The sequence below is a fragment of the Gavia stellata genome, chromosome 29 (genome assembly GCF_030936135.1).
Source record: "Gavia stellata isolate bGavSte3 chromosome 29, bGavSte3.hap2, whole genome shotgun sequence".
Taxonomy (NCBI): domain Eukaryota; kingdom Metazoa; phylum Chordata; class Aves; order Gaviiformes; family Gaviidae; genus Gavia; species Gavia stellata.
Genome location: NC_082622.1, coordinates 6,672,899 through 6,700,861, shown reverse-complemented (window position 1 = coordinate 6,700,861; position 27,963 = coordinate 6,672,899). Strand labels below are relative to the sequence as shown.

At 47.7% G+C, this 27,963-nt stretch overlaps 2 protein-coding genes across 3 annotated transcripts; one reads left to right on the top strand and one right to left on the bottom strand.

Moving 5' to 3' along the window:
• Positions 1 to 51: 51 nt before the first annotated feature.
• ZCCHC17 (zinc finger CCHC-type containing 17) lies at positions 52 to 16,268 on the bottom strand. Of its 2 annotated transcripts, none has more exons than XM_009814049.2 (8): positions 16,237 to 16,268; positions 15,990 to 16,141; positions 15,518 to 15,575; positions 13,943 to 14,043; positions 12,168 to 12,259; positions 11,370 to 11,470; positions 9,909 to 10,057; positions 52 to 892 (listed from the first exon to the last, which is right to left on the bottom strand). In XM_009814049.2, the coding sequence occupies exons 2-8, from the start codon at positions 16,029 to 16,031 to the stop codon at positions 713 to 715; spliced, it is 723 nt and encodes a 240-aa protein (XP_009812351.2). In that variant the 5' UTR covers positions 16,032 to 16,141; positions 16,237 to 16,268; the 3' UTR covers positions 52 to 712. The 2 variants fall into 2 exon arrangements, with proteins under 2 accessions (XP_009812351.2, XP_009812352.2); XM_009814050.2 differs by having other exon boundaries at positions 52 to 889.
• A 595-nt stretch (positions 16,269 to 16,863) lies between these two features.
• On the top strand, positions 16,864 to 27,645 carry SNRNP40 (small nuclear ribonucleoprotein U5 subunit 40). The gene is made up of 10 exons (XM_059830839.1): positions 16,864 to 17,073; positions 17,314 to 17,443; positions 18,013 to 18,106; positions 18,740 to 18,905; positions 19,414 to 19,536; positions 20,562 to 20,682; positions 21,449 to 21,531; positions 21,956 to 22,017; positions 25,316 to 25,419; positions 27,200 to 27,645. Exons 1-10 carry the CDS (start codon positions 16,864 to 16,866, stop codon positions 27,247 to 27,249), a joined length of 1,143 nt encoding a protein of 380 aa, XP_059686822.1. The 3' UTR covers positions 27,250 to 27,645.
• The last annotated feature ends 318 nt before the right edge of the window (positions 27,646 to 27,963 follow it).

The window sequence follows — 27,963 nt, the reverse complement described above, 5'->3', positions numbered from 1 at the left end:
CCCAAGATGAAGTGTGGAGCATGTAAAAGAAAAGACCCAGTACAAAGTACAACCAGAGATTGGAGAGATTTATTTTCCATCACTTACCAAGGCGGCAAACACACCACAGTTAATGTTTACTTAAAATATCTCCACTCCTCCATTTGCTTCTTGCTCTTCCACTCCCAATGTTTGCAGACAAAATGAGAGAGCCTGGGGGAGGGTTTGTACCACAGACAAATGGCTCTGCACCGTTACCGGCTGGGAAGATGTAGCCCCATCGTCGGGGCCAGCAACAACCACCCCTGTGCCCAAGCGTGGCACGGGGACGGGCAGGGAGAGCACGGCTGCACAGCTCCACCTTTTACAGGCAACTGGATGGGGGCTGATGTCGCACAGGCTCGATGCAGCTGGCTGCACTGTCCAGGGGAGCCGCCAAGCACTGGCGGCTCACCCAGCGGAACATGAGGCTACAGGATGGGAGAGGTGCCGACGAAGGGGTGCAATCAGCCAATTTTGGCAGGAGTGCCTACCGGTGGGAAAAAAAAGGGTGGCCCGCACCTAACGTACCAGAGGACTACTTGTATCAAAGTCAACGCCTGTAACACCACACGCCGAGCATTACTCTTAGGAGAGGGAAACTCCTAGTCCCTGGAGCAAGGGGCACGCTGACTCAGTTCTGCCCGCTCCTCGTGGGGACTCACAACACCGGTACCCCCACCTGCCTGCCTGCTCAGTCCCGGGGCTTCTTCTTATGCTTCTTTTTCTTCTTCTTCTTCTGAGCCTTGCTGGGCTTCCCCGAATGCTTGGTCCTCTTGCTGGCTGGCTGAGCCCCTTCGCTGTCCGAGTCTGAGCTGTCCGAGTCCGACTCAGAGGACTGCTTATTCTTGTGCTTCTTTTTCTTCTTCTTCTCCTAGCAAATGAAGGAAAATAAATAAAATGTCTTACACGTGGGAAAACTGTCACTTGTGCTCACCAGAGCAGCGAGACCCTTTCTGTAATGAGTGCCTTACAAGCTGTGACAGGGGCGAGCCTGTTGTGATGCAGAAGGTGCACGCAGCTTCTGCCCCAGCAAGCCAGGATTTAATCACCACTGTCGGTCCACAGCTGCACCGGGCAGGGTACGGCAGCTATCAGAGCAGAGGGGTATCAAAATGTAAACCCAAGACTGAAAACGGTTAGTCAAATCACAATAGATTCCTTGCTATCCCTCCACAGTCAGAGCTTACTCCATTATTTAAGGCTATTCTTTGTTAATAGAGGTTTGCAGGATGGAGCCTTTTTGCCAATGAAATGGGTTTCTAAAATAGCCAGCTGGACACGAGTGCCATCCCCGCGTCCCCACACTGTCATCAGCCCCCAGACTGCCAGGAAACGAGCGCTGTGCTGGAGCACTGACAACACCACGCCCTTCTCCTTGCAGGAAAGCCCAAGAAGTGACAGTCAGAGTTTCTTGCAGCCGTCCCTGGAGGGGAGCCGGGATGAGGAAAGCGCCCTTTTGCACAATCTCAACACAGATTGCACACCCTCCTGCTCTTGCAGTTTCCCACCCTCTCCCCCTGCATGTAAGCATAGTCCAGGGGTAGCACCAAGCCCCCTGGGCTGTGTTTCTGTGAAGCCCTGAAGCAACAGCTACACAGAGCTCAAGACCTGACATGTAGATGCAGAATTAGAACAGCTAGTGCTGGAATAAAGCTCGTAAGGAACTCTGAGAGGGATCTAAACCTTCAATTTTGAGGCATCTGACAGTAACTACCAAGCAGAGATTACTCTGAGATAACTACTGCGGTATACCTTCCCCTGGAATCGCATCAGGCAGAGCATCCCAAAGCAGATAAAGACTATTTAACGCTGTAGTACAGAAATTTGTATATATTTAATTAGAAAGCAGTACTGGGGGAGAGGATCTGATCTGCCTGTGCTGGCGGCGCGCACAGCCCAGCTGCTAGCCCTGCTCTGCCCATTGCTTCACCCCCCTCCAGCAAGGAACAGGAGGTGAAGTGCGGACTGCAGCTCTCGGGAGCCGGCTGTGCCCTCCAAAGCAAACCACCTTGGTAAACCACCGCCCTCCGGCCAAAGCAGGCCAGGGTTGGAGTCAGGCAGGGCAGCCAGCGCCAACCCGAGTGGTCCCGGTGCCAGGAACACAAGTGGCTCAGAAGGCATCATCCAGCACAGTCTGCTTCTGTGCACAAATAAACAAACATCCAAATCTGATCCCAGCTCAACTCACCTTCCTAATTCCCTGAATACCCACAAAATTATCGTGTAGACCAACTCTCAGAACAAGATCAAAGATTTTTTTTTAGGTATATTTTATAAGAAGATGCTTTGAAAAAAGAAATGATAGTCCTGCAAAAAATGAGAGATTTTCTCTAACACTTCTTGGTTCTGGGAAGGAAAGCAGCACGCAGGTGAGTGGTCCCCTAAAAATAATTTTAATATTTTGCATGCGCTTAATATAAAGCTCCACTTTTCCATCCAAGTCCAGCAACGCTGGCCTCCAAGGAAGATCCACTGATTTCATCCATGGCTACATCAACATCAAAGAGAGACCTTCCTGTACAAATGGATATAGTGAATTTTCATTCTATTCAAGGACATAAAGAGGACATAATGAAAAGAAGCAAAAGAGGGTTTCATGAAGCGGAGATGGGCCAGCAAGGCAACCCAAGCCCGTGCGATTCCCTGTGACAGGCTTCGACAACACCAGCGAGGAATGCAACCCAGCGAGCAAAGCTTGCTGCTTTGACTAAGCCGTTTTTTATTTTAAGCATTTGTGCTTAAAGTGAGCTACGCCTTCCCGGGTGATCCATGTGTGCTCACTGCTCTGGAACTGCTGCACCCGTAAGACTGGGCACAATCTTTCCCAAACTTGCTGCAAAGCAGCATCTTCTCCTCTTCCATAATTTAACTACACAGCCAGGTGCCAGTGATACCCGTAACTACTGCTAGCTGCACTAGAGGAGGTTTTTTTAAGCCCCAGTTGTAGCCCAGCTCCTTTCCCCCTATGCGTACTTCATCTTTACTGGATGCATCTCCTTTAGACTGGTGTCACCCTGCGTTTGTAAAAACACACCCCGCAGTTGCGATGGCGCAGCACCATTGCAGCTGGGGTCAAAGTGAGCTCTCAAAGCAGAGCGTGAGCACAGGGCCACGGCCATGACACTGCCTCCCATCCTGACCACCACCTCTGGAGGGCTGAGCTCTCCGTCAGCAGCAGTAACCAGTCTGCTGAGCTGGCACCAACGGGCGGGAGAGCCCCAGCACATTCACTTCAAGGCATCACTAGACCAGGAAAAGGACTCTTGGTAAGGCAGACAAAAAGCCATGCTCAACTCTAATTTAAAGAGGTTGAATGATGGCCTGTTCAGAGCACGGCTGTGCGCGGTCTTTGGGGAGCCGCACAATGGGAGACAGACAGCGGTCAAATGACAGCCCCAAACATAACACACAAACGTGTTTTACATTCTACTACGGAAGGGAGTGTAATGGGAGAAGCCTGGAGCCCCCAAGCCAACAGCTCTGCTTATTTTCTTTGCCAAGAATGTCCCCAGTGACCTCAAGGCCACCCTTGGGCCTGCAGAGAGTTCTACTGGGAGAGGTTAGCTGTAAGTCACCCCTGCCTTGGCAGGGCTCTTAGTGCCATGCACTCACTTCACAAGGAAGCAGAAAGAAGCAGCAAGCCCAAGGGCATGGTTGTGGCAGTCACAGGACTACAGGCAGGAAGAGTCCCCTGGGGAGGCTGCCCTCCTCGGCCAGCTGCTGCGGACATCCAGTCACCCTAGAAGCTAAGCCAAGGGATAGGAAATGAACACGATTAGATGAAGGGAACAGCGTTGATCAGCCACGGACACACGAGATACCTGTACAAAATCAGAATGATTGGTGTGGGCAAGTATTTCCACCTGCTCCAACATAATCAGGTGCAGCACAGGGCTGGTCATGGGGGCTAAAGGTCTGAACCCAGTGCTGACACTGGTTTTGTGGGTCCAGCATGAGATACACCCTCCTCCCTCAGGCACCCACAGGTGCTACCTTAGGCCTGTTACACACCCACCCCACCCAGGGGAAAAGAACAACCCTGGCTGGAAATGGATTGGAAAGCATCCATGTAAAGAAAACTCGCTTCACAGAAGGAAGCCTGAGACATGGCAGCATGTGCATATTCACCCAGAGGACTCCAAGCTAAGAAACCAGCACTCATCTGGTCGAAAAAAAAGCCAGAAGCAGCTGCTAAGCACAGCATGAAAAATGAGGCAAGGAGGGGGAAAGAAAAAAATCCCCTGCAGTAACCAACTTTTACATCCCAACTCTGCATCGTCTGCTGTAGGCTTGAAGGTGCTCAGGTAGCTCACCAAGGCAGGCGAGCACATTAAAGCCAAGCCCGTGCTGTATTTAGGTACACATTAACAGCAAGGGCACAGGGTTGCTGGTAGCCCTCCAGTGCCACCCACAATCTTCCCCTGAAGGGCAAATTGTCTTAAAATTGCTTGGGGAAAAAGAAGTGTCCCAATGTGGAGAGCACAGAGAAGGCTGGCTTCCCCTCTCCTCCTCACATGGACATTTCTTCCATTAGCTTCAGCCACTTCCAGACAAGTGCTGCTTCCCTATGAAGATTAATACACTGGCTTACAGGAAGACAAGCTGAGTCTGTCTACATTTCATTTAAAAGCAACATATTCTCCTGTAAGAGCGGGGACACAAAAGGCCCAGCTGAAGACATCAATTTAGCATGGATTGTGTGTCATGGCACCAGACACCGGCTATCCATTAGGGACAACAAAGGAAGGGAGCTAGTAGCTTATTTAATGTGAAACAGAACAACTCTTTTAGGGAGGTGGAAGAGCAAAGAACGTGTGGCTTGGAGCTCAACATCAAGCAAAGAGTCCTCTGGGACTCCAGGGAAGAGAGCAGAGGATTGAGTTCATGCCACACCTAGCAGACCCTTGGCAGGTATCCGTTTGTTTTAGCTCTACAATAGCACTATGATCATTGATGTCACCCAAAATTTGAGTATCTACATTTTTCTGTGGGACAATACCAGAGTCACTTCAAAGTCCCCTACCCACAGACGAAGAGCAGAAGCAAATCATAACAGTCTTTAGAAGAGGATGGTAAAGAGTTAAATCTTCTAGAGAAAGGGATGCAGCAAGGAGAATTTTCTCAAGCTATTCCAGCCTGTGCACATGGTGAGAAAGTTTTACAAGACCTTAACAACTAAGAGTTTCATCCCAGAGCTTGGGAAACTTTCTCAGCATGTGAAGGCTGAAGACGGGACAGGATGTCACACCAGTCCCTTCAGGATTACAGGGGAAATAGAAGTACACACGTGGACATTGTGCTGGCTAAAAAAACCCAAACACTCAGATTCCCCTTTTTGGGGGGCTTCTAACAGGAAAACCACTCACAACACCACAGAAAGAGTACTTTCAGTGCATTACTGCAAGCACCACAGCATAAGCACACGCTAGACTGCAAATACTGCAGGGAGCAAGCCAGCGACAGAAGAGCTTAACATTTTCTGTAGCAGGAGGCAGTGCTGCTGAAATTATTCTGCACAAGCAGCATCCTTCTATTAGGCCACATATTTCTTTAAACGCCAGCATCCCAGTACTGGGAGACAAGCAGCCTGCTGGTTACCAGTCGACTCACCGTTGCACAAGCTGGAGCGGGAGTTTACGTATCGAGAGGGCAGTGCCAAAGCAAAGGCCCGATCTGTGCCTCCAGCAACAGCAGCAAAGCCCTGCCGCACCCTGAGCTTCAAACTGGTCTCCACAACGGATGGCTGCTGATGGATGAAGCCCAACTCAGCTCTCAGGCACACCCAAGCACTCCCCCAGAACTGCAAACACTGCATTTGTGTAAACATTTTGAGTGGATTTTACCCAGGCAGACTCCCGGTGTAAAGATGCAGAGAGGGCCAACAGGTATGAAGACCTGCACGTTACGGTTCCTTGCACGTCCTGCCCAATTTATGTAATGATTACAATTCTACCAAAACAGAACAAACTTGCTTCAAAATCTCTTATCTACAAAACCTGTGTTGGGAGCTGGCATGCAGAAGTGCAACAGGCTGGGCTACAGCCTGATAGCTTCTGGTTCTCCTACTGCTGTAGTTATTTTTAAAAAGCTGGCACTAAGAGGGGACCACACTAGCACACTAGGCTCTCTCCTGTCCTTTGTAAGGAAAGTTGCTTGGGGCTATGCTTCAAGAATGTTGTAACAGTTCATTCCTTGATTTTGAGATAAGAGGGGAGTGTCCAGAACTCTCCAAGAAGTTTAAGTATTTTTCGCCAGACCCTTTTGTGGAGTTATGGTCTTATTCAGAGACTTTGTCCTTGTGAAAAATTAGAAAGGATTTCCAGATACATGTCTTTCTGCATCTCCAGAAAAGTGCCAGTATTCCTTCTAGGGTTTTTTTAATTCTTAAAAAGAAAAAGAAAAAAAAAGAAAAAAGAAAAAAGTGAAATTTCACTGCCCAGTTTAATTCCAAACAAGATTAATCACATAAACCTAAAGGTATTATTGCATCCCTTGTTTGAGGACCAGTCAGAATTAAACTGATGAGAAGAATCCAGTCTATGGTCATTAAATAAATACAGCAAAGTTCAGAAAAGCACAGATAAGGACAATAAGAGAACAGCACAGTGTGTGAAGAGCTGTGCCCTAAGCTAATGCCATTTAAGAACTAGTAAAACAAGTACCAGCTACAAGTGAGGATGAACCAAGGCTTGACGAATTACAGGTCACTGAACAAACAACAATTACGAAGGTGTGGTTTTTACATGAAGAGACAACATCTGCAAACAGATTGCCTGGAAATCTTTTATACCTGGGAGAAAGAGCAGCAAAGTCTACAGAAACGCCATCACAGGTCACATTTACCAGGCAATTCCAATGACCATTGCAAAACTACACCAGGGATACGTTAATATTATCTGAGCAGAAGATGGACGCTTTTGTAGAATTCAGATTAAAGGGGTTACTCCTAGTATCGAAACAGCAGATCTTTTCTCAACAGACAGACTGGAGAGAAGAATCAGCAGGGCTCATTTCTTCTCAGCACGCCTCCCTCCCACGCAAGCTCAGCACAGGCACGCTGCCGCGTTCCCGTAGGAGCTCCTTCACCCTGTGACCCAAAGAGTAAAAGTGAAAGGGACGCAGCCACATGCCTGCGCAGCTGTCGGCGATGTCTCGGATGCTCCCTGGTACTTCCACACAGCACTGCGACAGCAGCATCTCCGCTTCTCCCTCAAGTAGCTTATTTTCTCAGGAATTACAGGAGGCAGGACAGTGCTCTTGTGCAGACTACTAACAGGGTGATCTGCCACTAGAAAGGCCTGTGCCCTCCCTCAGTCACACCAGAAGCCTGTGCCAGCACAGAGAACTGATGCCTACAGCTGTCTCTCTATCCTGTAAATGCTGTGGGGCACAGGCAGGAGAAAAGTGAGGAACTGAGGAACCATTGGGAAGGCAAGCTGAGAAAAAAAAGGGGGTGAGGACCCTGGAGTATCTCTGTAAGGAGAGGAATCTCTGGGGAGAGGAAAGTGCACCCAGAAACTGCAAGGAAGCATCAGACCAAGGAAACAGAAAATGTTGATCACGAACAACCAAAAATGTTAATACCATTGCTATGACACTAAACGGATGCTTGGTAGATAGCAGTTCCCTGTTTACTCATTTAAAAATATAAGCGCTACATTTATGTTACCAGTATTGGATGGGATGGGGTCAGCAAGGCAATTATTACTAGGTAGATTGAGCTATTTCTACTTTGTGTAAATCCCCCTGGGGCTCCAGGCAAGCAGGGAAGCATATGGCGGCTCCCAGACAAGATCACAGCAGGCACTCGAGACAACAAGAGCGCTATTCATTGAGCATCCTACATCCTGCCTCCAAAAAGCTCCGTTTTATTTTCCAGCACTAGAAAACATCTGAAAACTTTTGATCTCCTCCTTGAGAAGGAAGGAAGATCAAAGGAACAAGCAAGATTTAAAGGAAGGCTGTTAATCCACAGAACCCCAAAAAATTAGTAACAAACTCAGAACAGTGACCCACATATCCTCTCATCTCAGCAGGATAACACTCCACAGGGAATCCCCATCCCAGTGGATGGGCACTGACACGATAATGAGCCATTTGCACCCTTTTAGTGTAATTTTTCCCCGCAGCATTTAAATAACAGTTACACAAGCCTCTACCAGACAAACCATCATCACTGCTAGAGGGAAGAGAACCCAAGGCAGGAGAAGCCAGCCCTGCCAAGGTATGAGCAATGGCCTGCTCTCACACCGCTCCATGGCAAGAGAGAAGCCTAATATCTAGAGTCCGGAAAGGTCAGAGTCACAGTTAGCCTGGGATCCGAGAGGTGGCTCGGTTCAATCGCGTGCTTCCGAGATCAGAATAGAAAGAAGACTGTGTGTATTTTCTACCGCAGCGCAACAACACTCTGCAGACAAGTCCAAGACATTCTTGAATAAGAGCCTACGTAGTGGGAAAGCAAAGCACATCTTGGGTTGGAACCAGGCAACAGGATCTATAGTCAAGAGAGATCCCATTCCCGGATCAGCTATCCAGAGCACTACTGACCAAACAAGAACTGCAAATTAGGCATCAAATTAATGCTAACTTTGTTTTGTACTGACTGCAGGGCAGAAACAGGTATGCCACAGGGCAGGGGCTGACACAAGGAAGGTCATGGCACACCTGGCTCTTCCACTCTGGTGCAGTCACCACCTACAATCCCGCAAACAGCCCCAGCTAGTCCTCTCTCCAATAAGAGCATACCAAAGTGCCAGAAACCACAATAGCAGTGAAAAACATGACTGGAAGTGAGACTTCAGCTACCAGTGTCAGTCACTTTGGACTGGTCTGAGTGTTGCCATCAAAACAGACTCCTCTGTTCCCTGTTGCCAGCATCTGTAGTCTCTCCTACTAGCACCAGCACTGGTTTAACTCCACGGTGAGCCTGGGAGAACTAAGCCCTCAGAAGTTAGTTCTCACTATGCAATTGCTAACACCGTCCTTGTCCCTCTCCTGTAAAAAGGAAATCCACCACCTTTCCTGCCTGTTGCTCCTCTCCAGGGACACAGACAGGCCACAGGGCTGGGAAGAGAAAGAAAAGAAATAAAAAAGGCTTTGGAAGTTTTAATTAAAAGTTGCACACTAGTTGTGAAGGGGCTGATGAAACAGTTTATTTACTGAAGTCTGGAACTGGAATACTCATCACCGTATGAACAGACTGACCACCAAACGCTCCTGTTTTGGACTCAGGTCTCTGCTACATTTTATACTGGTACACTCTGAAGCCAGAGTTCAAACACTGGACATAAAAGGCCTCTTGCCTCTTGACATTTTCACATAGACAAAAATTGCTTTAGAGCCTGGAAACGGAGTACAGTCCCTGTGCAAATACAACCAGCGATTTTCCCCTGCCATGTGCAGATAAGCCCGGTTCACATCGCACTGCCTGGGTCAGGATACCCGCTGAAGCAAGGCAGCAGGGCATTTAGTTCAGATTGAAGAAAGGTGTTAGGGCAGGAACAGCAAGAAGGGAGGGAAAACAGGGTTATTGGCAAGAATCACAGAAATTCAGGAAACTGAAGCCATTTCTATAGACCCTCACAAAGACCAAGAAAAAAAATAATAATCCTTTTCTTACTGTAAGAAATCTCTTTTGAGGACTGTGCATTATAGCACAAAACCATCTTAAAGGCAGTTTAACAAGAATAAAGGGAGAAAGTATAACAATTACCAAAATTCTGCAGAGGAGATTCCTGTTTTGCTGTAGAACCTGCACAAACCTGAGCCACTTTCTCAGCCCAGAACCGGCTGCTCATAACCACGTTGCAGTAGTAAATCACAGGTGTAACAATACAGACCAAATTATCTGGCTCACTTTTCCAGGCCAGCCGTAGGGCACCTCGTACCTTTTTCCTTTTTTTTGAAGAATCGTCAGCCATGCTGGTCTTTTTATTTCTTTCATATCCTGCTGCTGCCACCTCCTCTTCCTCCTCTTCTGGAATGAGGCTATATTTGGTACCTCCAGGCTGTACAAAACACTCCTTGGCAAAATGACCTGCAAAATAGTGTTTGAAAGAGCAACCCATCCACCCTTTTTTTTTTTTTAAAAAAAAAAACAACTGCATTTCAGACACCTGAAGTGCCACCAATGATCTTTTTATTATTAGTCACAACAAGAGAATCTACACTGTACACTTTTTGTCCTAGCATTTCAGCTAGTTTAACATGCCCTGACTAAACAAGGCAGGGAAGCAAACGCAACCCAGGTCATTCTGGAAAGATTAGTCAGGCAACAGCTAAGACACTCTCCTCTGAACAGGGAAATTGGTAGAAACGTGTCTGTGCAAGGGCTTAGGCAACATGGAAAAGTGTACAGCAAAGGGAGTAAATTGGTGTGATAAGCACCTGGTAAATGAGACCAAAGCCACAAATATAGAGAAAATCAGCTCATTCTGGTTCTACCTTTTCTCCTCTGGAGACATCACAGTTGACCTACTAACAGTTGTAGTGGAAACTGCAGACAGATAGCATCTGCTGCCCGTTATGAGTAGACATCATCATTAAAAAGCAGACCGGAAATACGCAGAATCCAGTTTAAAGTTTTGGAGGTTCTTGAAAATTGTATTTTAAAGATAGTTATCTACCACTACAGAGAACCCTATTCGTTATTAACCTTCTCCAAATAGCATTAACTCCAGCTTAACTATTTACTCTATGGCTAAATAACATAAGACAAGTAGGGTGCGGTAAAAACTCCATGTACAAAAAACTACTTTATGCCTCAGCAACTTGAAAAAGCTACTGAAAAGGCATGACATAAGCCAACTTTCCATTGCTGAACTAGACAAAAGACAAAAATTTCATCACGTTAAAAAAGAACTAAGTAGATAAAATGCTTGTTTTCAGCTCTAAGACAGATCCTCACAAGCTAACACAGTGTTCCCAACAACTAATCAGTAAAGTAATTCCTACTGATTGTTCTTCATAATAAAATGATCTGGTGAAGGCATACGTTTATTCCTTAAAATGCGAAACTAGAACAAAACCATGGCTGTAAGACACATTAACACAAATGCTGCAAGAAGGGAACCTGTACTGAACCTGTACTCAGTAGAAAGGCTCGTTACAGGAAGCTCAAAGGGATGCGATTTTAAGAAACAAACCTCTATAAAAGGAGTTCAGCTAAGTCTTTTCTTTTCTAAGAAGTGGTGGAAAACGTAGTTCTCCTCTAAGAGACACGTGGAAGCAAAATTCAGTCCTTATAGAGCAAGACACAACCACGAGACAGGCATCAATACAGTCCTATGTACAGGTCACTACCTGGTTAGAACAAGGCTACACCAAAAGGCAACGTTGTGTGAACATACCTTTGCAACCGCATTTCTTGCACACAGTGTTCAAGACAGCTTCAAGCGTGATCTTCTGACTTGTGTAGTCTCTGAACATGCGTTTTTTCCTCTCATCCTGACTGGAAAGAGAAGGACAGTTCCATTTTCAACCACTCTCATCTTTAACCCTGTATATTTATATGGACACAACCTAAAAAACTAAAGTTTTTTCAAATGTTTCTCTAAAAACACCACTTAATCAGCTAAACCAAGAATGGAGCTGACCAGCTGCTCATTAGAACAAACCACATTATTAACAGCATATCACCTGTCATCTTCTACTTTTGAGACTGTGAGCAGTCTCTGCACAAAGCAGACAAATGCAGGGAACTGCACTTATGTCCTTTATAAGAATGTCTGTATTTTGTATGCGAATACACACACATATATACACTTGCCCAGTAAGAAAATAAAGCAATTTTAATTGACCTGCAAGAGAAGTCACAAAAAAGGTAGACAAAGAAGCTCTGAAACATCCAAGCAGTTAAGATTTTATTTCATGGTATGTGGAAGTGAGACAAATGCCCAGCTGGAACAAACAGTCCCTCCAGCACAAGTGCACGGCCATCACAAGCAGGAATGAAAATCCTGCCGCAGTGTGAAGCCACGGAACTGCCGCTGGAACTCCCTGCAGCCTCCTCCAGCTCCTGCCTGCCCTCCAAAAGGGGAAGGACCTAGACAATAAGTATGGCAGGGAAGCCAGGAAAGTGAGGCAGGGAAAAGCAGGCAGTAGCAACCTGTCTGATCTGTTATATTCTACTCAGTAGATTTACCTACTCAAGGGAAACATTGTTTGGATCAAGGTCTTTTCCCGTGCCTTGGTTAACGACCTTCATGGAGAGGGAAAGCTTCAGTTTGTCATCTTTCATCTGAAAGAGTAAGATACGGAATGAGAAGAGTAAATGACAATGTTGTTAATTAATACACTGCGTCTGGAGGCCTACAGAGAAGGAAGGAAAATGGCAGTTAGCAAAGAGCAGCACTACAAAGGATACTACGTGAAAGTGCTTTTGTTCTATTATTTTACAGCTGCACTTACAGTATTCTAGCTAACAAAACAGATTCTGTTAAGCAGCTCTCTCAGTAATAAGACAAGATCAAACTACAGATCCATTCAGATTAGCATTCTGCTTTCAATATGACCAAACCCAAGAGCTGTAAAAGAAAGTGCATGTTTGGAAGCTTTGCTATAATTCTCAAATCATCCAGCCCAAGGCAGTTCCCCCTGGACCAGTACTTTGGCCGACTTGCACCCTGAAAAATAAAACTTTATATCCTTTTTCCCATTTTGATCCCCTTATGAGACTTAAAAATGTTTTCAGCATCTCTATTAGGGGCTTACTCTTTTCTGAATCCTAGTAAGACCTTGATTGCCACGTTATCACTTTAGAAGCAAGAACAAAAGTTGTATGTTTGGGGGGTTTTTTTAAGCCTTTCTTACAACTTTCTGCATTTCCACCAATGCTGCTATTGAAGGTATTTCTGTTTTGTCTTTTTATGACATCCCTGCAGTTATGTGCAGGCAATCTAACAACAAACTCTTCCACTCTCCGCCTCAACAACATCCTTCTGCCCCTTGCCTCTACAGCAAAGCCAGAAGCCCAACTGTGTTCCAAATAAATGAAACAGTGGCTTAATAGAAACATATACAAACAAAATAAAGAAAAAAAGCACACCACAGATGGCTAGAAAGAATCTGTGATGTCTTTCATATAGTTTTGCTATACTGTGTAAATAAGATCAAGTTTCTCAACCCATTTCCCTTATCTCACACGAACCTAAGTCCTTGTTTTGTACATTAACCCGATTATCTTCTTCCAAAAAAAATGCAAAGCATTTATGGCCAAATCCTGTGCAACTCTGAACTGAACGCTTCCACCTTGATCCCAACAAAATACAATCAGCTTGCTTTGTTTCTGTGGCTCACCAAAGAAAGAGTCTTTAGTTTTTATTCCAAGTAATCTTTACATACAGAGGATACGCCTATTGTCACATCTTCTGCAGAAGAAAAAGCAATGTAGATTGTAGGGGGGAAAAAAAAGTATAATACTCTTACTTCAAAACAAACAAACAAAAAGCCTCTGTGTTTTCTCTTGGGCATAAATCATTGCCACTAATACTTTCTTGAAAACAGACAAACAATAACATCAGCTTTTTCTAAGAACCCGTCTGTCTCTCAAAAGTTACTGAACTGTGTTTATATCAGCTCTTACCTTGCGATCCTCTCAAATTGCTCATTTAGCCACCAAATCACGCAGTTAAGGTGATACAAGGTGTGAAGGAGTGTGCAGGGAAGAAAGGGAAGCGTTTTGTTGCTTTTAAGCCAAAAGCTTTTATAAAGTCCCTTTTTCTGAACTGCACTGTTGCAAGTCACAGAAGCGATGGGCCCAAAGTTACATCCGGAGGCAAAGAGAATTCACCTGTCTGTAAAACAGAGCCCATCAAACCCCAACAAAGCGACAGGAACACACAGCCTCTGGGTACCGAAGTTCTCAGTGTTTTTGCAGTATATCGTATCTACACAGCACTAAAGAAACAAGAATTAACGTTACCTCTTTTCCGATAAGCTTCACCCACACTTTGTCTCCAACATCCACTATCTCTGAGGGTTTATCAACGCGGCAGGAGGACATGTGAGTCTTATGGACAAGGCCTGGTCGTGGTTTCGGAAAAGAAGAAAGGGAAAAAATAAAGAGAAGTCTCCACTGAATCTCAGTTTTGCCCTCTAGGACAGCAGTCTCTAAAGTGGAGTGAATGCGAGACAATCCTTTGGGGTATGGGAAGAAAATTTTTGTACCATTAATAAACAAATTTAAAAAAAATAATAGTGCTTATTCCATCTTTAGCTCATCCTTTTTTAATTTCTGAGTATGTTTTATACGTACATTAGTACAGTAGCACATGTATGTAATTTGTAAATAAATATACATACATGCGGGAGCACTCAAAAATTCTTTAACTGATAGGGTTAACTGATTTTAATTCTTCGTGCACTGGGGCTGCATGATCAAAAACATTTGGAGACCACTGCTCTCGGAGACAGGGAACATACTCAGCGGTTGCCCTAAGCAAAACTAACCATTTCTTTCCTCCAGTACATTATGCAGGTGAGAATCGACTAGTTGCATCAATCAAACATCAAAAAAAAGCTCATCAAGACCTGTTCCAAATTAACTCAGAGAAGCAGGCCCCCAAAGCAATATCTTTGTACTCAAAATATCAGGCGCGGTATGGAAAACTGTAGCAGGCGCTAACACCTCTCCCTTCCTGCCTCTTCTCTGAAGACACTCCAAGCACCGGAGAATAAAGAGCCCATTTCATGCATCAGCAACACAATACTTTGCTGGCAAAGTCAAAAGCACGAAACACTAAGGCTGCCCTGATCCCCTGCACTTGCAAGGTCACACAGCCCCAAAACTGTATTTTTAATTTGCACGAATGACATGTGGGCTACAAGGTTATACAAGGGAGGATAAATATGGAAACACACCTTGCTGTTCAAGCTCATATTTCAGGGCCTGTTTGCGTCTCAAAGCGACTTCCCTCCAGCAGCCACACTTCTGTCCAAAAACTTTTATTAGAACTGGCACTACAGTGACTGGGCACTTCAAGAGGGGACCGGAGAAGGAAGAGGTTATTTGTGCGCCTACCAGCACCTGACAGAACATCCACCATAAACTGCTTCTTCTGTAAAATGAGTTTGTTTGAATTTGCAAGTTTTCCACAAACATAGATGGAGCTTAAAGTCAGCTTTTCTGGTTTCTTTTTTATCTGAGCTTCATTTCAGTCTTTTTTATTTAACTTATTTATATTGGCCATAAAAGAAATAGGTTAGACAAACTATCCAATTGTATAAAGTTTCTACAGTTTGTCCAATACCTTAAAATGATTCTCTAAAATATCCTGGTTACCAGAAAGCCCTCCGAGCCTTTTTGACATTCATGCAAACATACCATCATATTCTAAATACTTTCCGAGAACCTTAATTTCTTCTAATTTAGAAAAAAAAAACAACCAAACCACTTTTCTGAGGTTTTTCTAAAAGCTAGCAAGCCTTTAATTCTGAGAACAACTGCTCTGCTTGAATAAGCCAATATGAAACTAAATCTGAACAAAGAGAAACAAACCTTGTTTCCTGCAGCCTGGGATTTTTATAAATGCCCCATATTCTGTCACTGTAGCAACCTGTGAAGAAAATCAACACAACACCTCAAGCAAAGCCCTTCACAAAACACCTGCCTGCAAACCACAGGTTAGCATATGCACAAGAAGTCTACACGGTTCTGCTTTCCTTCAGTTTTAGATTTTAAGGCAGGTTAGACACTGCACTGCTTGGTAACTCTGGAGCAGCTGCGGTCAGCCAACTACTCCTCCGTTATTCAGATAAGCATCTTGTATGCGTATATATCTATAAGTATGTACGTAAACACGCAGATAGATACGCATAGGTGTATATGTATATGTGGTACGGAACTGTCAGTTACCCAAACTGCCACTGAACTAAGCGGTGCCTAAACCAACAAAATAAAGAGACCAAGAAGCACGCCACAGGCCAGAACGTCTCCCAGGGTCAGGGCCGCAGGCAGCAGCGCCGCACACCTCTCCCTGGAAGATGGCGTAGAGCTTGGGCAGCGCCTCCATCACCGCAGGCCTCGCGGGGTCCAGGCGAGAGACACTCCGACGGTCCTGCCAACGCCAGCTGAATTCACACCGGGCTACTGCGGATCCACCCCCCGAGTTCAGAGAGATGCCTTGAAAATAAATATTTAATTAACGCATGAAACCATCTGCGGCCACCCCTATTAGCAGGCAACAGGGATTAGTTAATTTGGGCTTAGGCTACAACCTGGCACCGACCCCCGAGCGCCCGGCGGTGCCGGTCACGGCGCGCCCCGACGGTCTCTGCCCTCGCACCGCGGGGGTTTAGCGGCTCACACCGGCTCGGAGCGGGGCTGAGACTGCGAGAGGCGGCTGGGCTGGACCAGAGCCAGAGGCCGCGGTGCAGGTACCCGGTGCAGGCCCGCGACCCGGACAGATGAGGCGGGACTGCCCCTGCCCGGCGGCCGCGGGGAAGCCGGGGCCCGTCAGAGCCCGGCGCGGCAGCACCCAACAGCCGCCATCACTCGCCCCCTCCGGCCGCCGCCATTTTGCTCCCTCCACACCCCCCTCACCCTGCGGCACCTCTCCGGTTCACCAATCGCCGCGAGCAATGATGGCGGGTGTCAGCCTGCAGCCAGTCAGCGTTAGCCGTGTTAGGCGGCGCCCTCCCTCCAGCACCAGCGGCCAATCCGCGCGGAGAGAACCCGCAGGTACCCGGCGCCACTCTTCCGTCACCCGCGCGCCGGAAGTACGACAGAGGAGGGCGGGTCATCCGGCCGCCCTCCGCCGGTCGGCGCGGCAGGAAGCGGCGCGTCCGACCAATGGGGGAGCAGGAGGGCGGGGCGGAGCGCGCGGGCGCGGGCGGCCGGCGGCGATGATCGAGCAGCACAAGCGGAAGGTCCCGGGCGGCGGCCCCGGCCCCGGCCCCGCTCCCGCTCCCGCTCCCCCCCCCGCCCCCGGCGCCGCCCCCGGCCCCGACCTCCCGCTTGTGCCCGCGGCGGCCAAGCGGCCCCGCCATGAGCTGCCGGGGGCGCCGGGTGGCGGTGGCGGGGGGCAGCCCCCCCCCGGGGCCCTGCTGCAGGCGGTACGGCGAGAGGGGAAGGCCCATGAGGGGATGGCGGGGTTTGGGAGGAGGGAAGGCCCATGAGGGGATTAGTGGGAGGAAGAAGGCCTCTGGGGGGATGGCGGGAGGAGAAGGCCCGGGAAAAGGCCCGTGCGGGAATGGTGGGGGCGGGTGCTCCCGGCGTACTGGCCGTGCCCCGGGGGTGTCCCTTGTTCCCCTCCATGGCATCCCCTCACCCGGTTTCCCTGTTGCCTCCCACAGGGCCCGCCACGCTGCTCCTCCCTGCAGGCCCCTATCATGCTGCTCTCGGGGCACGAGGGAGAGGTGTACTGCTGCAAGTTCCACCCCAACGGCAACACCCTCGCCTCTGCCGGCTTCGACAGGCTCATCCGTGAGTACCAGGCACCGCTGTCCCAGCCCGCGCTGCGCGGGGCTGGGGCTCAGACGATTTCAGGCTGTTGTGCTGTGATGGGGTTTTAGCTCAGCTCTCAGCTCGCTGGGTCCTGAGCGTGAAGTGCACCAGGAGGGGTGTGAGAAACTTCTTCCCGCTCCTCTGGCAGGCCACCGTCCAGCTGGTGTAGGCCCTTCCTCAGATGGGGCTGGTAACGCGCTTTGCAGGTCACAGCCTGGTGTTCCCAGGTCCCTCACACAGGTTACTGCCGGTGTGTGTTTGACTGCAGCAGTCTGCAGAAATGCAGTCTTTAACACTTCGGGTTGCTGAGGTGAAGGTTATTACTTTTCTTAATAAATTAGCTTGATCTAAAACCATAAATCAGCTCAAATCAGCAGTCTGTCCTGGGGCTCACACAATGCTTCTTTATCGCTATGCATCATCCCAGATTGGAGATGGTAGTGGTGATGGTACGTAGTTCATTTTGCTGAATTCCCAGAGAATGGCTCCATCCAGAGCAGGGAGGTGTTTCTGTTTCCTATACTTACCTCTCCCTTCCTTTTCCCCAGTGCTGTGGAACGTCTACGGGGACTGTGATAACTATGCCACCCTGAAGGGACACAGCGGCGCGGTTATGGAGCTGCACTATAACACAGATGGCAGGTAAGTGTCATGCAGATGGCTTTCAGCCTCGGGCCCGGCTCTTTCTGAAGAAAGATGCGTTCTGCTGGCTGGAGTCCCTCAGAGCGCCGCGTCGTTGTCCCTGCTCAGTCCATATACGGCAAATGCTTGTAGTGTGGCTTTCTCAGATAAGGAGTGGTGCCTGCTTGAGCCTGAGCAAAGGATCTGGAGTCACCCATGACCCACCAGAGCCTTTGATCTCAGTCTTGAGGAACAGAGGAAAGTTAGTGTCAGTCATCTGGGAGAGACTGGGGAAAGAAAGAAAACAAGTGAGAGATTTGTTAATTTAAAAGGCCATTCCGCTATTGCGTCTGAGCTCTTGCCACTGAGCTTTTCTTCCTGTGTTCATCCCACATAGCGTTTGAGGAGGCGGAAAACCAATTTATATGTATCTAGAAATGGGGGTTAATGTGAATGTCTCCAGTGTAGCTGCCCCACTGTCAGTCAGCCTGCTCTGAAACACCACCTTTGTCTTGGCAAATGGGGCGGAGTTCTTCTCAGTGGCTTATTCCTGCTGAATATTTCAAGCATTGATTGCAGAACTTGAGAGTAAAAAAGGTGGGAGGGGAGCAATGTTTTCCAAATTGAGAACCTCACGACAATTGCTCTCCACAGCATGCTCTTCTCAGCATCCACAGACAAAACCGTGGCTGTGTGGGATAGTGAGACTGGAGAGAGAGTGAAGAGACTGAAGGGCCATACCTCATTCGTTAACTCCTGTTACCCAGCGAGGCGAGGACCCCAGCTTGTCTGTACAGGCAGTGATGATGGGACAGTGAAGGTCAGTATGTTGTATAAGGAGATAGTCTGGAATGAAAGTAAGATAGGATCTCTGAAAGAATTTTGGAGGGTCTTCCCATTTAAGCGGGCTAAATTCAGCCTTTCATTACTCTTATAATTTCATTACTTAATAACTTTGATTTCAAAAATAAAAAATTGGAAATAAAATTTGACTGCTCCCTTTTTTTTTTTTCCAATTCTTGGGAATAAGGAGAATAAGAAGATTCATCTACTCAGTTGTGTTTTTTCCACTGATCTGCATTAACCAAAGATGAGAAAGGCAAGCCGTTACTGAAATCTTGCACGCTAGCCCCTCTCCCCCCCCCCACCGTGTTCCTGTGCTCCATCCACGCCAGATTTTTATTATGTTTTTTATTGAGATTTCCTGAGGTCTAAAAGAGGGGATGTCAGAAGAGCGTTCTGAGTCTTCGCCAACTATCTGAGCAATTTCCTGTAATTTTGTCGTTAAATATTTATATGCAAATTTGACAACTGCCATGTCTTTTCAGCTATGGGATATCAGGAAAAAAGCTGCTGTCCAGACATTTCAGAACACATACCAGGTCTTGGCTGTAACTTTCAATGACACCAGCGATCAGATCATATCTGGAGGCATTGACAACGATATTAAGGTAGGACGCCTGAGTCCCTGTGTGCCTTTCTGACTGTGCACGCCTTTTCCCTCTCGTCACATCTTGCTTGTAGCAGTGTGCAAGACACCGTGTTGGTCAAGGACAAGTGTGGAAGCCTGTTGGTTAATTTTGCAGTCACAAGAACCATGCAGACCTGCTGTGTCCGACCTTGCTGTTGATATAGGGCCAATAAACTCTGAGGGAGTTGCTTCAGGGCTGTGTGCCATGTGACAGCGTGGGCAGCCCTGGCATTCCTGGCCAGGCTTCCCAGCACTGCTGTCACCCGCGGGAGCTGATATGGTATGCTGGCTCTTCTGGCAGCGTGTTCCCATCCCGGAGGCTTTAGAGCCATATATGAGGTAAACTAAAGAAAATGTGGTGACACATCCACACTCTCTGCCCTCTGCTCCAGTTTGCAACTTACTTTATCACCTGCTAGTGTGGAAAGTTCTTATTTAAGAGCGAGCTCAATGTTTCATTCAGTTGGTAACTGAGAGTCTCCTGATAGCTGTATGATTCAGTCTGTCTTACTGTCCTTTCAGCCTTGGGCCCCAGCCTTACCTAGGCATGGGGAACACATGCTTGTCAGAGGGCCATCGCTAAGTGTAGCACTGACGTGAGATCTGTTCCAGCTGCCCCTTGAAAGGCAGTAACTCTTTGGGAAAGAAGGCATGAAATTTTGGGGATTGGACAACTACTGCTCTGTGCCATCACTCGGTGGAATTTGGGAGCTGGGGGAGCTATAGACAGGTAGAGAGGGCTTCCTGTGTGCATGGGGCTGCGGACATTTAACCCCTTGGTTGTTGGACACATTCGGTAAGAAGTCTTCTAAGGGGCAAACTCCATTTTCCCTACAAGACGTATAAAATTCTAGCGTTATATTTTAGCGATTCAGACCCCACCAACCGAAATTGAAATCTGATGTCATCAACTGACTGATGGCTACTAGTGTGAAACGCTTTGGAAACAGCAGTTCCAACAGTCTTGGCTGTCTTTTTGTTAAACTGCAACGTTTTGTCTGAAAGGTGTGGGACCTTCGCCAGAACAAGCTCACTTACACGATGAGAGGACACGCGGACTCGGTGACAGGCCTCAGTCTGAGTTCGGAGGGCTCCTACCTGCTCTCCAATGCAATGGACAACACAGGTACGTCCTGCCTGATGTGGGAGCACAGCTGTGCAGACAGCTGTCAGGCACTGCTCTCACACTAGCTTTGCGTGGCGTTTAGGAAGGAACAGCTCGAATTGTTTGATGTAGAAAAACAAGAGCCAGACATGGGGATGGGCTGAAGGGAGTTTGGCTCCGGAGATAAGGCTTGAGTTCTCGTTACGCCGGTGACAGTCGCGTCCCTTGCAGGGAAGGAGCAGCTGCATCAGAAGGGTTTGTCACGTCTGCCGAAGGGCAGTGAGGACACAAGCTATGGCACACATTATTTGCGCAGACAGTTGAACACAGTCTCGGTCTGGCTCTTGTCAGGGCGGTTTGGCTGTTTCCCCGCAGCAGGGAATGACAGCACAGTTTCCAAACTGCCTGCCTCCTGTGGGGGGGTGCCCAGCGAAGCTCATCTGATTAGAAGCATGATCATGGAGTGTGTTGGAGTAAAGCAAATGCTCATGGAAGGGGATGGTGGCTCATTTGTGTAATAGTTGTTTTGGGTTTTTCCCCTCTTGTTGGCAGCGGTCTTGGTGTAATTATGAATTTCTGCATTTGACTTTTCATATCAAAGCTTTCCACAGGGGAAAGCTGCTGGTTTTCTTTTGCTTCTGAGGAAACCTAGGCATGAAGAGAACAAGGAGCGTGACCAGGTCTTTGCTCGTTAGCAGCATGTCTTAGGAAAAGGAACGCTTCCAGAAGCTGACCTTGCCCCCATGTCTGCCATCTTCAGCTAATTACTGTGAGCTCTCTGTTGCAGTTCGCATCTGGGATGTGCGACCGTTTGCCCCTAAAGAGAGATGTGTAAAGATTTTCCAGGGGAACGTGCATAATTTTGAAAAGGTGAGTGTACTGCAGACCGAAACGTGATTGTTTGTAAAATGCTGCTGCTATTAACTTTTCTGTAAATTGTTTTTTAAGTTCAAGTGTAAACCAGAAAGGCTTTAATAAGAACTCAAAGAAAGATTAATGCATAAAGTGGGATTCCAATTAAAGCCGCAGTAACAAGATCTCTTTGCTCAGTTCAGCTATAATTAGCTGTAAATTAAGTATTTTCTACATTTACTATCTACTTTGTGTAAAATAACAAGGCACTGGATGTTTCCAGCAATAAAATAAAATCTGTAATTACCACCTCATCTTCCGAAGGGAGATCATTAAAGTGGTGCTTGTGATATTTAAAGTCTTGTGGTGCTTTTAATGCAAGTAGAAGGGGAAAACTAAATCTTCCTTTGGAAATAGATCTGTGCACGTTCTTTTATTTTAGAATCTTCTGAGGTGCTCTTGGTCCCCGGATGGGAGTAAAATTGCGGGGGGATCAGCCGACAGGTGAGTTGCCGCTGCGTTCCTCTGTTACCAAGAATCTGTAATCGTTTTGCAGGCACTCCTGGAATGGGTTGCATCATAATCTGAAGACTCGGAGTTAGGCGTAGAGGTGTGAAGACCCAAACAACCCTCTGTGGTCTTCTGTGAGCATTGTCTGCCCTGATTACAATAGCGATGTGTCTCTTTTGCCTTTGTGTCAGTGGAGGAGCGCCGTATAGTTGTAAAATCTTCTTATTACTGTCAAAAGTTGACTAGAGGTCTGCATTACTGCTTATGTTCAACCACGGGATCCAACACCAGGACCAGCAGATGACAGGAGCATGGGTGTCAGTGGACTAGGTCCCTTGCGGTCGTACTGGCAGACACTTGTGAGAGTCTTTGAGAAGCAGGAAGTCTGGGGAAGTGCGTCTCGTGAGGGGTTACACTGATAAGGACCACAAATTGCAGTTAAATCGCTGCTTGGCGGCTTGCAGGAGGCACCAGTGGTGTTCCGAGGATCATTCTAGATCCTTAATTTAATTAATGAGTAAGAAGAAATAAAGATCTGGCTAAATTAGCACATATTGGACTCTTAAATGAGATATTCTCTAAACTAAGGCAATTGAGGAGTAAAACAGGTAGAGGGAGGAAGCCAGCAGACTGTCCATGCTAGACACTGAAGGTCACTGTGAAGGATACCGACCTCCGCTGGAGCAAATCCAGACGCACTCTCAGTGACACCGAGACAGGAATTCCTGCAGGCTGGAGTCCGGGGCATGGAGCAGTAGTAATCAGCAAATTAATGAGTTTCTGATAGAGGATAGGGAGAACTTTAGCTCTCACTGTCTAGATATAGTGGGGCCAGCTGTCACAGCAAGTGTCTGAGACGTGACTCTCCTTTCCAGTCCTGCTGGGCAGTAACGGCGGTGCACGCGGTGGAGGGATGCCTGTGTGTTAGCCTGCCGAGGCTGTGGCTGATCTGCTCAGTGGCGAGGTGTGGCTGCGAGTCTTAGGCCATTAGGTTCATTCTGCAGATGCTGATGTAGCTCTCTGGTCTGACAGCAACTTTGTTGTGACGTCTGTGGGGAAGAGCACGCAGCCAGGTCCCAGGGCAGGTTAGACAAGGCCACTCAAATCTTTCTGCTAGCTCTGAGCTTTTAAAATTTTTGTTGAGAAGGAGTATCTGCTGGGAAAGCAAAGCGAGAATAAACAAATGTTTCATTTGTCTGAGAACAAAGTAGTTCCCCAATGATTACTCTCTCCTTCTGCATTAAGTGGAATGTGTGCGTATGTGGGAGGGACAATTTCCTGATTTTATTTTTTTTTTTTTGCTGTTGAGCCCTTCAGAAGGGTTATAGTAAAATCAACTGCTTAAAGTGCTTGCCTGCTTTGCAATACCAAATTAAAAACACAGCAGCAGAGTGCTTTGAGAAAGCATTTGATACAATTCTTGCCTGCTAGATAAAATAGGTGTGCTTGAAGAAATGGTGCTTGAGAAACATTTATGACTTCAGTTGCAGGCTTGAATTTTTTCCTTTTACATGTTTAAAGAAAATAAGTCAAAGAATAGCACCAGCCTGAAAATGAATGGTCCTAACAAAGCAGATCTGCCCTGTATCCAGTGTCCTCTCTACCTAGCCGGCGAGTGTTATAAATGATTCAGTGCTTTTTTGGGGGGAAAAGAAGCTCACTTCTATTTCAGCTAAAATACAGGCTAATTGTAAAAGCAATTCTTGTTCTTCATCCGGTCTGCAGAGCCCTGACAAATGGAAAGGAGCAGGTGAAACTGAGGAACCCATTGTCGGTAGCATTGCATAAGCCTGAAACGGTCCGGCTTTGGTATTCAGAGCCCTGATGAAAGGGCTGTTGATCCCCGGCATGCTTGAATTTGTGCGGGTGAGAAGTGGGGATGCGTGGCGGCATTTGCAGCGACCTTCCTTTGGAGGCGTGTAATGCAGTAGATTGCTTTTACAGGTGTTTTACAGGCTGTCCCCTGTGCCCTCACCCTCTGCAGTCCCCTGTAAATAGCAATAGTGATGCCTCTGGGGCATGCGGGCAGCAGAGCTGCCCTTCATGCCAAACCTGGCCAATTACTGCCCTGCCACTTCCCTTTTCTGCCCTGGCAGATTTTGTTTTAGCTGGCAGTCACCCCCCTAAAGAGCAGAATGAGAAGGCAGAGTGAGTGTAATCCAGAATTGGCAGCTTTCCTGAGCTGCCGATTTTTTTGCAGACCTGTGAAACTTGTAAGAAATGCCATCTCGTGTGGCGAGGCCGTTGTGTTTGGGAGGGGGGGATGCGACGTTCCCATGCAGGTGGGGTGCAGCGTTGCTTTACCTGGGTTGTAGGATGTTACTCAAGGCTCTTCTTGTTTTCATGTATTAGACAAACCCCACTCACTCCTACGGATGTTTACCATAACAGGGGTCAAAGCATCCCTCTGCTTCCTGGTGGAGCTTGTATGTGGCTGCCACACCACGCAGTGCAATCGACACCCGTGGGGGACAAGCGGTGATCTCTGGTACACTGTGATTTGCAGCAAGGCCCCGTTTCCCCCACACTCTGAGACCATTTATAAGAGTAATCTGAAAGGTGATCCGGGCCTGGTGCCCGCAGTTTCTTTCTGACTTCCTGCCTGAAGGATCCTGGTGGCTTCTGCGCTGCCCTTCTGCCAAGGTGCAGCGCTCAGGCAGTGGTGGGAACCCATGGCGAGGCCTGCAAGAGGTTAATCAAAGGGCTTGACGCAATCTGATCGGCCCCCTAATAAGTGCTGGGAAGGGAATCATGACTTTAATGGCACAGCAGGAAGAAATCCATATATAAAGCTGTTGGCTGTGAGGGATTACACTGTAGCAGCGGCTGGAGGAGCACCAGAGCTCCTCATCGCCACTTTCCTGCCATCTTGAACAGAGGGTGACTGCCGGGCTTGCAGGCAGGTATTTGCGAGGGTGAGAATCCTCCTCCCCACTCCCAACGCTGATTTTTCTCCCTTAGCTCACTGTGTTGTTGCTATATTGAGGGTCTCTACAGCCTCATGCTTTCAAATCCGTCTCCGTGCCCATGGGGGTGAGATGGGGCTGCCGTGCCATGACAGTGGTGAGGCTTTTAACACCAAGTTGACATGTTAGCTCCTGCCTGCTCAGACTTCTGCTCTTCTGGATTTGGCAGTGCAGCGTTTTGCTCCTGAGAAGCTCCTTGTTTATCCACGCTAAGAGCTGCATCTATTTCAGCCCCGGTGGTGAACCACTGCAGGAAGAAGCTGTTAGTGTGGGGGGCAGCTGCTTTCCCTTCTCAAATGCCTGCACTCATAATGACTCTCTTGTAGGTTTGTCTACGTGTGGGACACCACATCCAGGAGGATTTTGTACAAGCTGCCAGGCCACGCTGGGTCGGTGAACGAACTGGCTTTCCATCCGGAGGAACCCATTAGTAAGTTGTCCCCACCTCAAGTCAGCTGGGGAAATAGTTTCAAGGCTGGCTGAACTGCTGATCCTCTGGAAAACAGCCCCAAAATTGCCTGTGGCCCAGAGTCCCAAGTATCAGAGACAAATTTAGGGCTAGAAGACTCCTGCCTGCTCCTCTCCTGCAGACAGGACTTGGGCTGGGTGTGCCCTGGGGTTCTGGGCTGAGCGTGGGGGCTCTGCTTCTGTGTCCTGCCCAGGGGGAGACCTGGGTGGGGGCACCCGTACAGCAGCAGCGTGGCTGCAGTCCTGTGGTGGTCTAGGCTGTTGGTGACACCCGTGGGTGGCCGTGAGCCATGGCTTGGCTGCCGCTGCCTAGGGCTTGTCCAGACTTGGCAAGGGCCGTGGAAAAGGGTTTTGGGGTACCTGGGTTTGGACACCAGGGATATAACCATACGTTTGGTGATGACGTAAGGAGTTATAGTAACCTGGGATCATGTCTCCAGCCTGGGGTCTCTAACTTACCCAAAAGCTGCAGGAAGGAAACAAGGCTTTTTGTGCAGCGGGTTTTGTCTAGAGATGTCCTGCACGTGGTGCCATGTAACAGAACTGGTGGATTTTTCAGAACCATTTTAACCACCGTGCATTAGCCGAGACAGGGTTTTGTATCAGTTTCTTGGCGCAGCGTGCGTCCCAGGCAGGACCACAGGGTGCTGTGTGTTTCTATGGAAACACTTGTACCATCGGCCAGGTCACTGCATTGCTCCAGCCAAAAATTGACGACAGTCAACCCCGAAGTGAAGCCAAGAGCTCGGTTGTGCCGAGGATGGCAGTCTCTGCAGCAGGGCAGTGAGTTATGGGTTTGTTCCTTGGTTATTCATTGCCCTGTCTTCAGATCAGAGACCGTGCTGGAAGAGCGGAGCGATCTCTCCTCTCTGGTTTGGAGTGATTGTTTGCAATTGTATGCTGCTGAGCTCCTCTTTGTGAATCAATCACTCAGCTTAAAATAAAAATTAAAAACCTATCCAGGCATTGCATGTGAGTTATGCAATTGATTTCTGTTAACATCTAGGAACGTTAATCTTGTAGATCGCTGCACCCGCTCCACAATAATCATCTGCACGGGAGGGTGCGTGGGGAGCCAAAATGTGGCAAGATGACAGACACCAGTCTGTGAGTTAGCAGAAATCCTGCAAATCTCTCCTGGACTTGAATGAAACCATTGTCAGTGTTAAGAACAGTGCTTCTGGGGTGGGACCGTCATATTCCTTCAACGCTTGTGTCTTGAATCCCCTCCCTGAACAGCCTTTTCTGGGTGAAGGTGGTTCAGTGGCGTGTTGTAGTTGGGTGCCAGCTGCGTTCTGCCTGTTCTGATAAAATGATAACATCCCAGTGAGGCTTTCCTGGCCAGCCTGTGCCCTCTAGCGGCATGCAGTCTTGATGACAGTGCCAGGTTTGCAATCTGATCACTCCTTGCAATGAAAATAACACTCCAGGATGCTTGAGAGCGTTAACAGCGTGTTTATACTCCTCTCTTTACCATTTTAATGCTTAGACATTACGTGCGGTACACTGTTATGCCTGCCTTGGGACAGGGGAATGGCAGCCACAACGCACAGCGTGTGATTAGGTGTCAGAGTAGTAATTCTGTGAAGTGGTTTTGGGGAGCGAATGAAATTTGGCTTTCTAGATCACTTACAGCAAGCGAATTGAGTAGTTCGATTCAAATGGTGTGTCATTAGTGGAGGTCTCAAACTATTGTGTTTAATTTTCATATTCCTCCTTTCCCCCTCCCCTCTCTCCCACAGTACTCTCCGCATCCAGCGACAAAAGACTGTATATGGGGGAGATCCAGTGACGCTGACGAGGAGATGGTGGGATTCATGCCCTCACGATCCTTGGTTTACAGAGTCGGATTGACTTGCTTCTCAGCGGTGCCAGCCCCCCTCACACTTGTGGCAGTGGGAAAACGTTGAAGCAGCTTGATGACACAAGCCACCCTCTTGCAGGCTGCAATGTCTGCGTGGTCTCGCTGTACAGCTTTTTTCCACCCCCCCCTTCTTTGGGGAGGAAGGAAAATTTGGAATTGAAAGGAATTAGGTTTTGGCTGTTCCACCAACTATTAAACCCTTACCCAGATGACTTGAAATTGGTAAAATTTGTTTAAATTCCATATGTGGCTTGTATATTCCCTGTCGAGTTTCTGTTGGTTTTTTATATGGTCAAAACTGAAATAGATAGCTTTTTACAAGAACTGTGTGGATGGGATTTATTGTTCTGTTTTACTTTCCTATCGTACAATACTAAATCAAGGCCCTCACTCCTGTATAACCTGGGGAAACCATAGACGTTAACTTCAGAAGAGCAGCTTTATTTTTTATTCATGGCAATAAAAATGACCACACTTGAAATAATTATTGGGCTACTGCTGATCCTATTTTCATGTTTTGAGTAAAATCTGACCTCCTGCTATACATAAATGTAAAAGGAGTGAGTTTTCTGTGACAGGCACAGTGTATTCAGAGCTCAGCAGGGGGGGAACCGGACTGGCTGCATGTCCCCTCTCCCTAAG

Bases quoted from the DNA above. Each gene is read 5' to 3' on its own strand.
- SNRNP40 (XM_059830839.1), top strand. From the start codon at position 16,864: ATGATCGAGCAGCACAAGCGGAAGGTCCCGGGCGGCGGCCCCGGCCCC. The intron at 19,537-20,561 runs GTAGGACGCCTG...TTTGTCTGAAAG, and splicing joins GCATTGACAACGATATTAAG to GTGTGGGACCTTCGCCAGAA. The intron at 21,532-21,955 runs GTGAGTGTACTG...CTTTTATTTTAG, and splicing joins ACGTGCATAATTTTGAAAAG to AATCTTCTGAGGTGCTCTTG.
- ZCCHC17 (XM_009814049.2), bottom strand. From the start codon at position 16,031: ATGGAGGCGCTGCCCAAGCTCTACGCCATCTTCCAGGGAGAG. The intron at 14,044-15,517 runs GTTTGTTTCTCT...AACCACGACCAG, and splicing joins CCCAGGCTGCAGGAAACAAG to GCCTTGTCCATAAGACTCAC. The intron at 12,260-13,942 runs GTAACGTTAATT...TTACTCTTTCAG, and splicing joins TGAAGCTTATCGGAAAAGAG to ATGAAAGATGACAAACTGAA.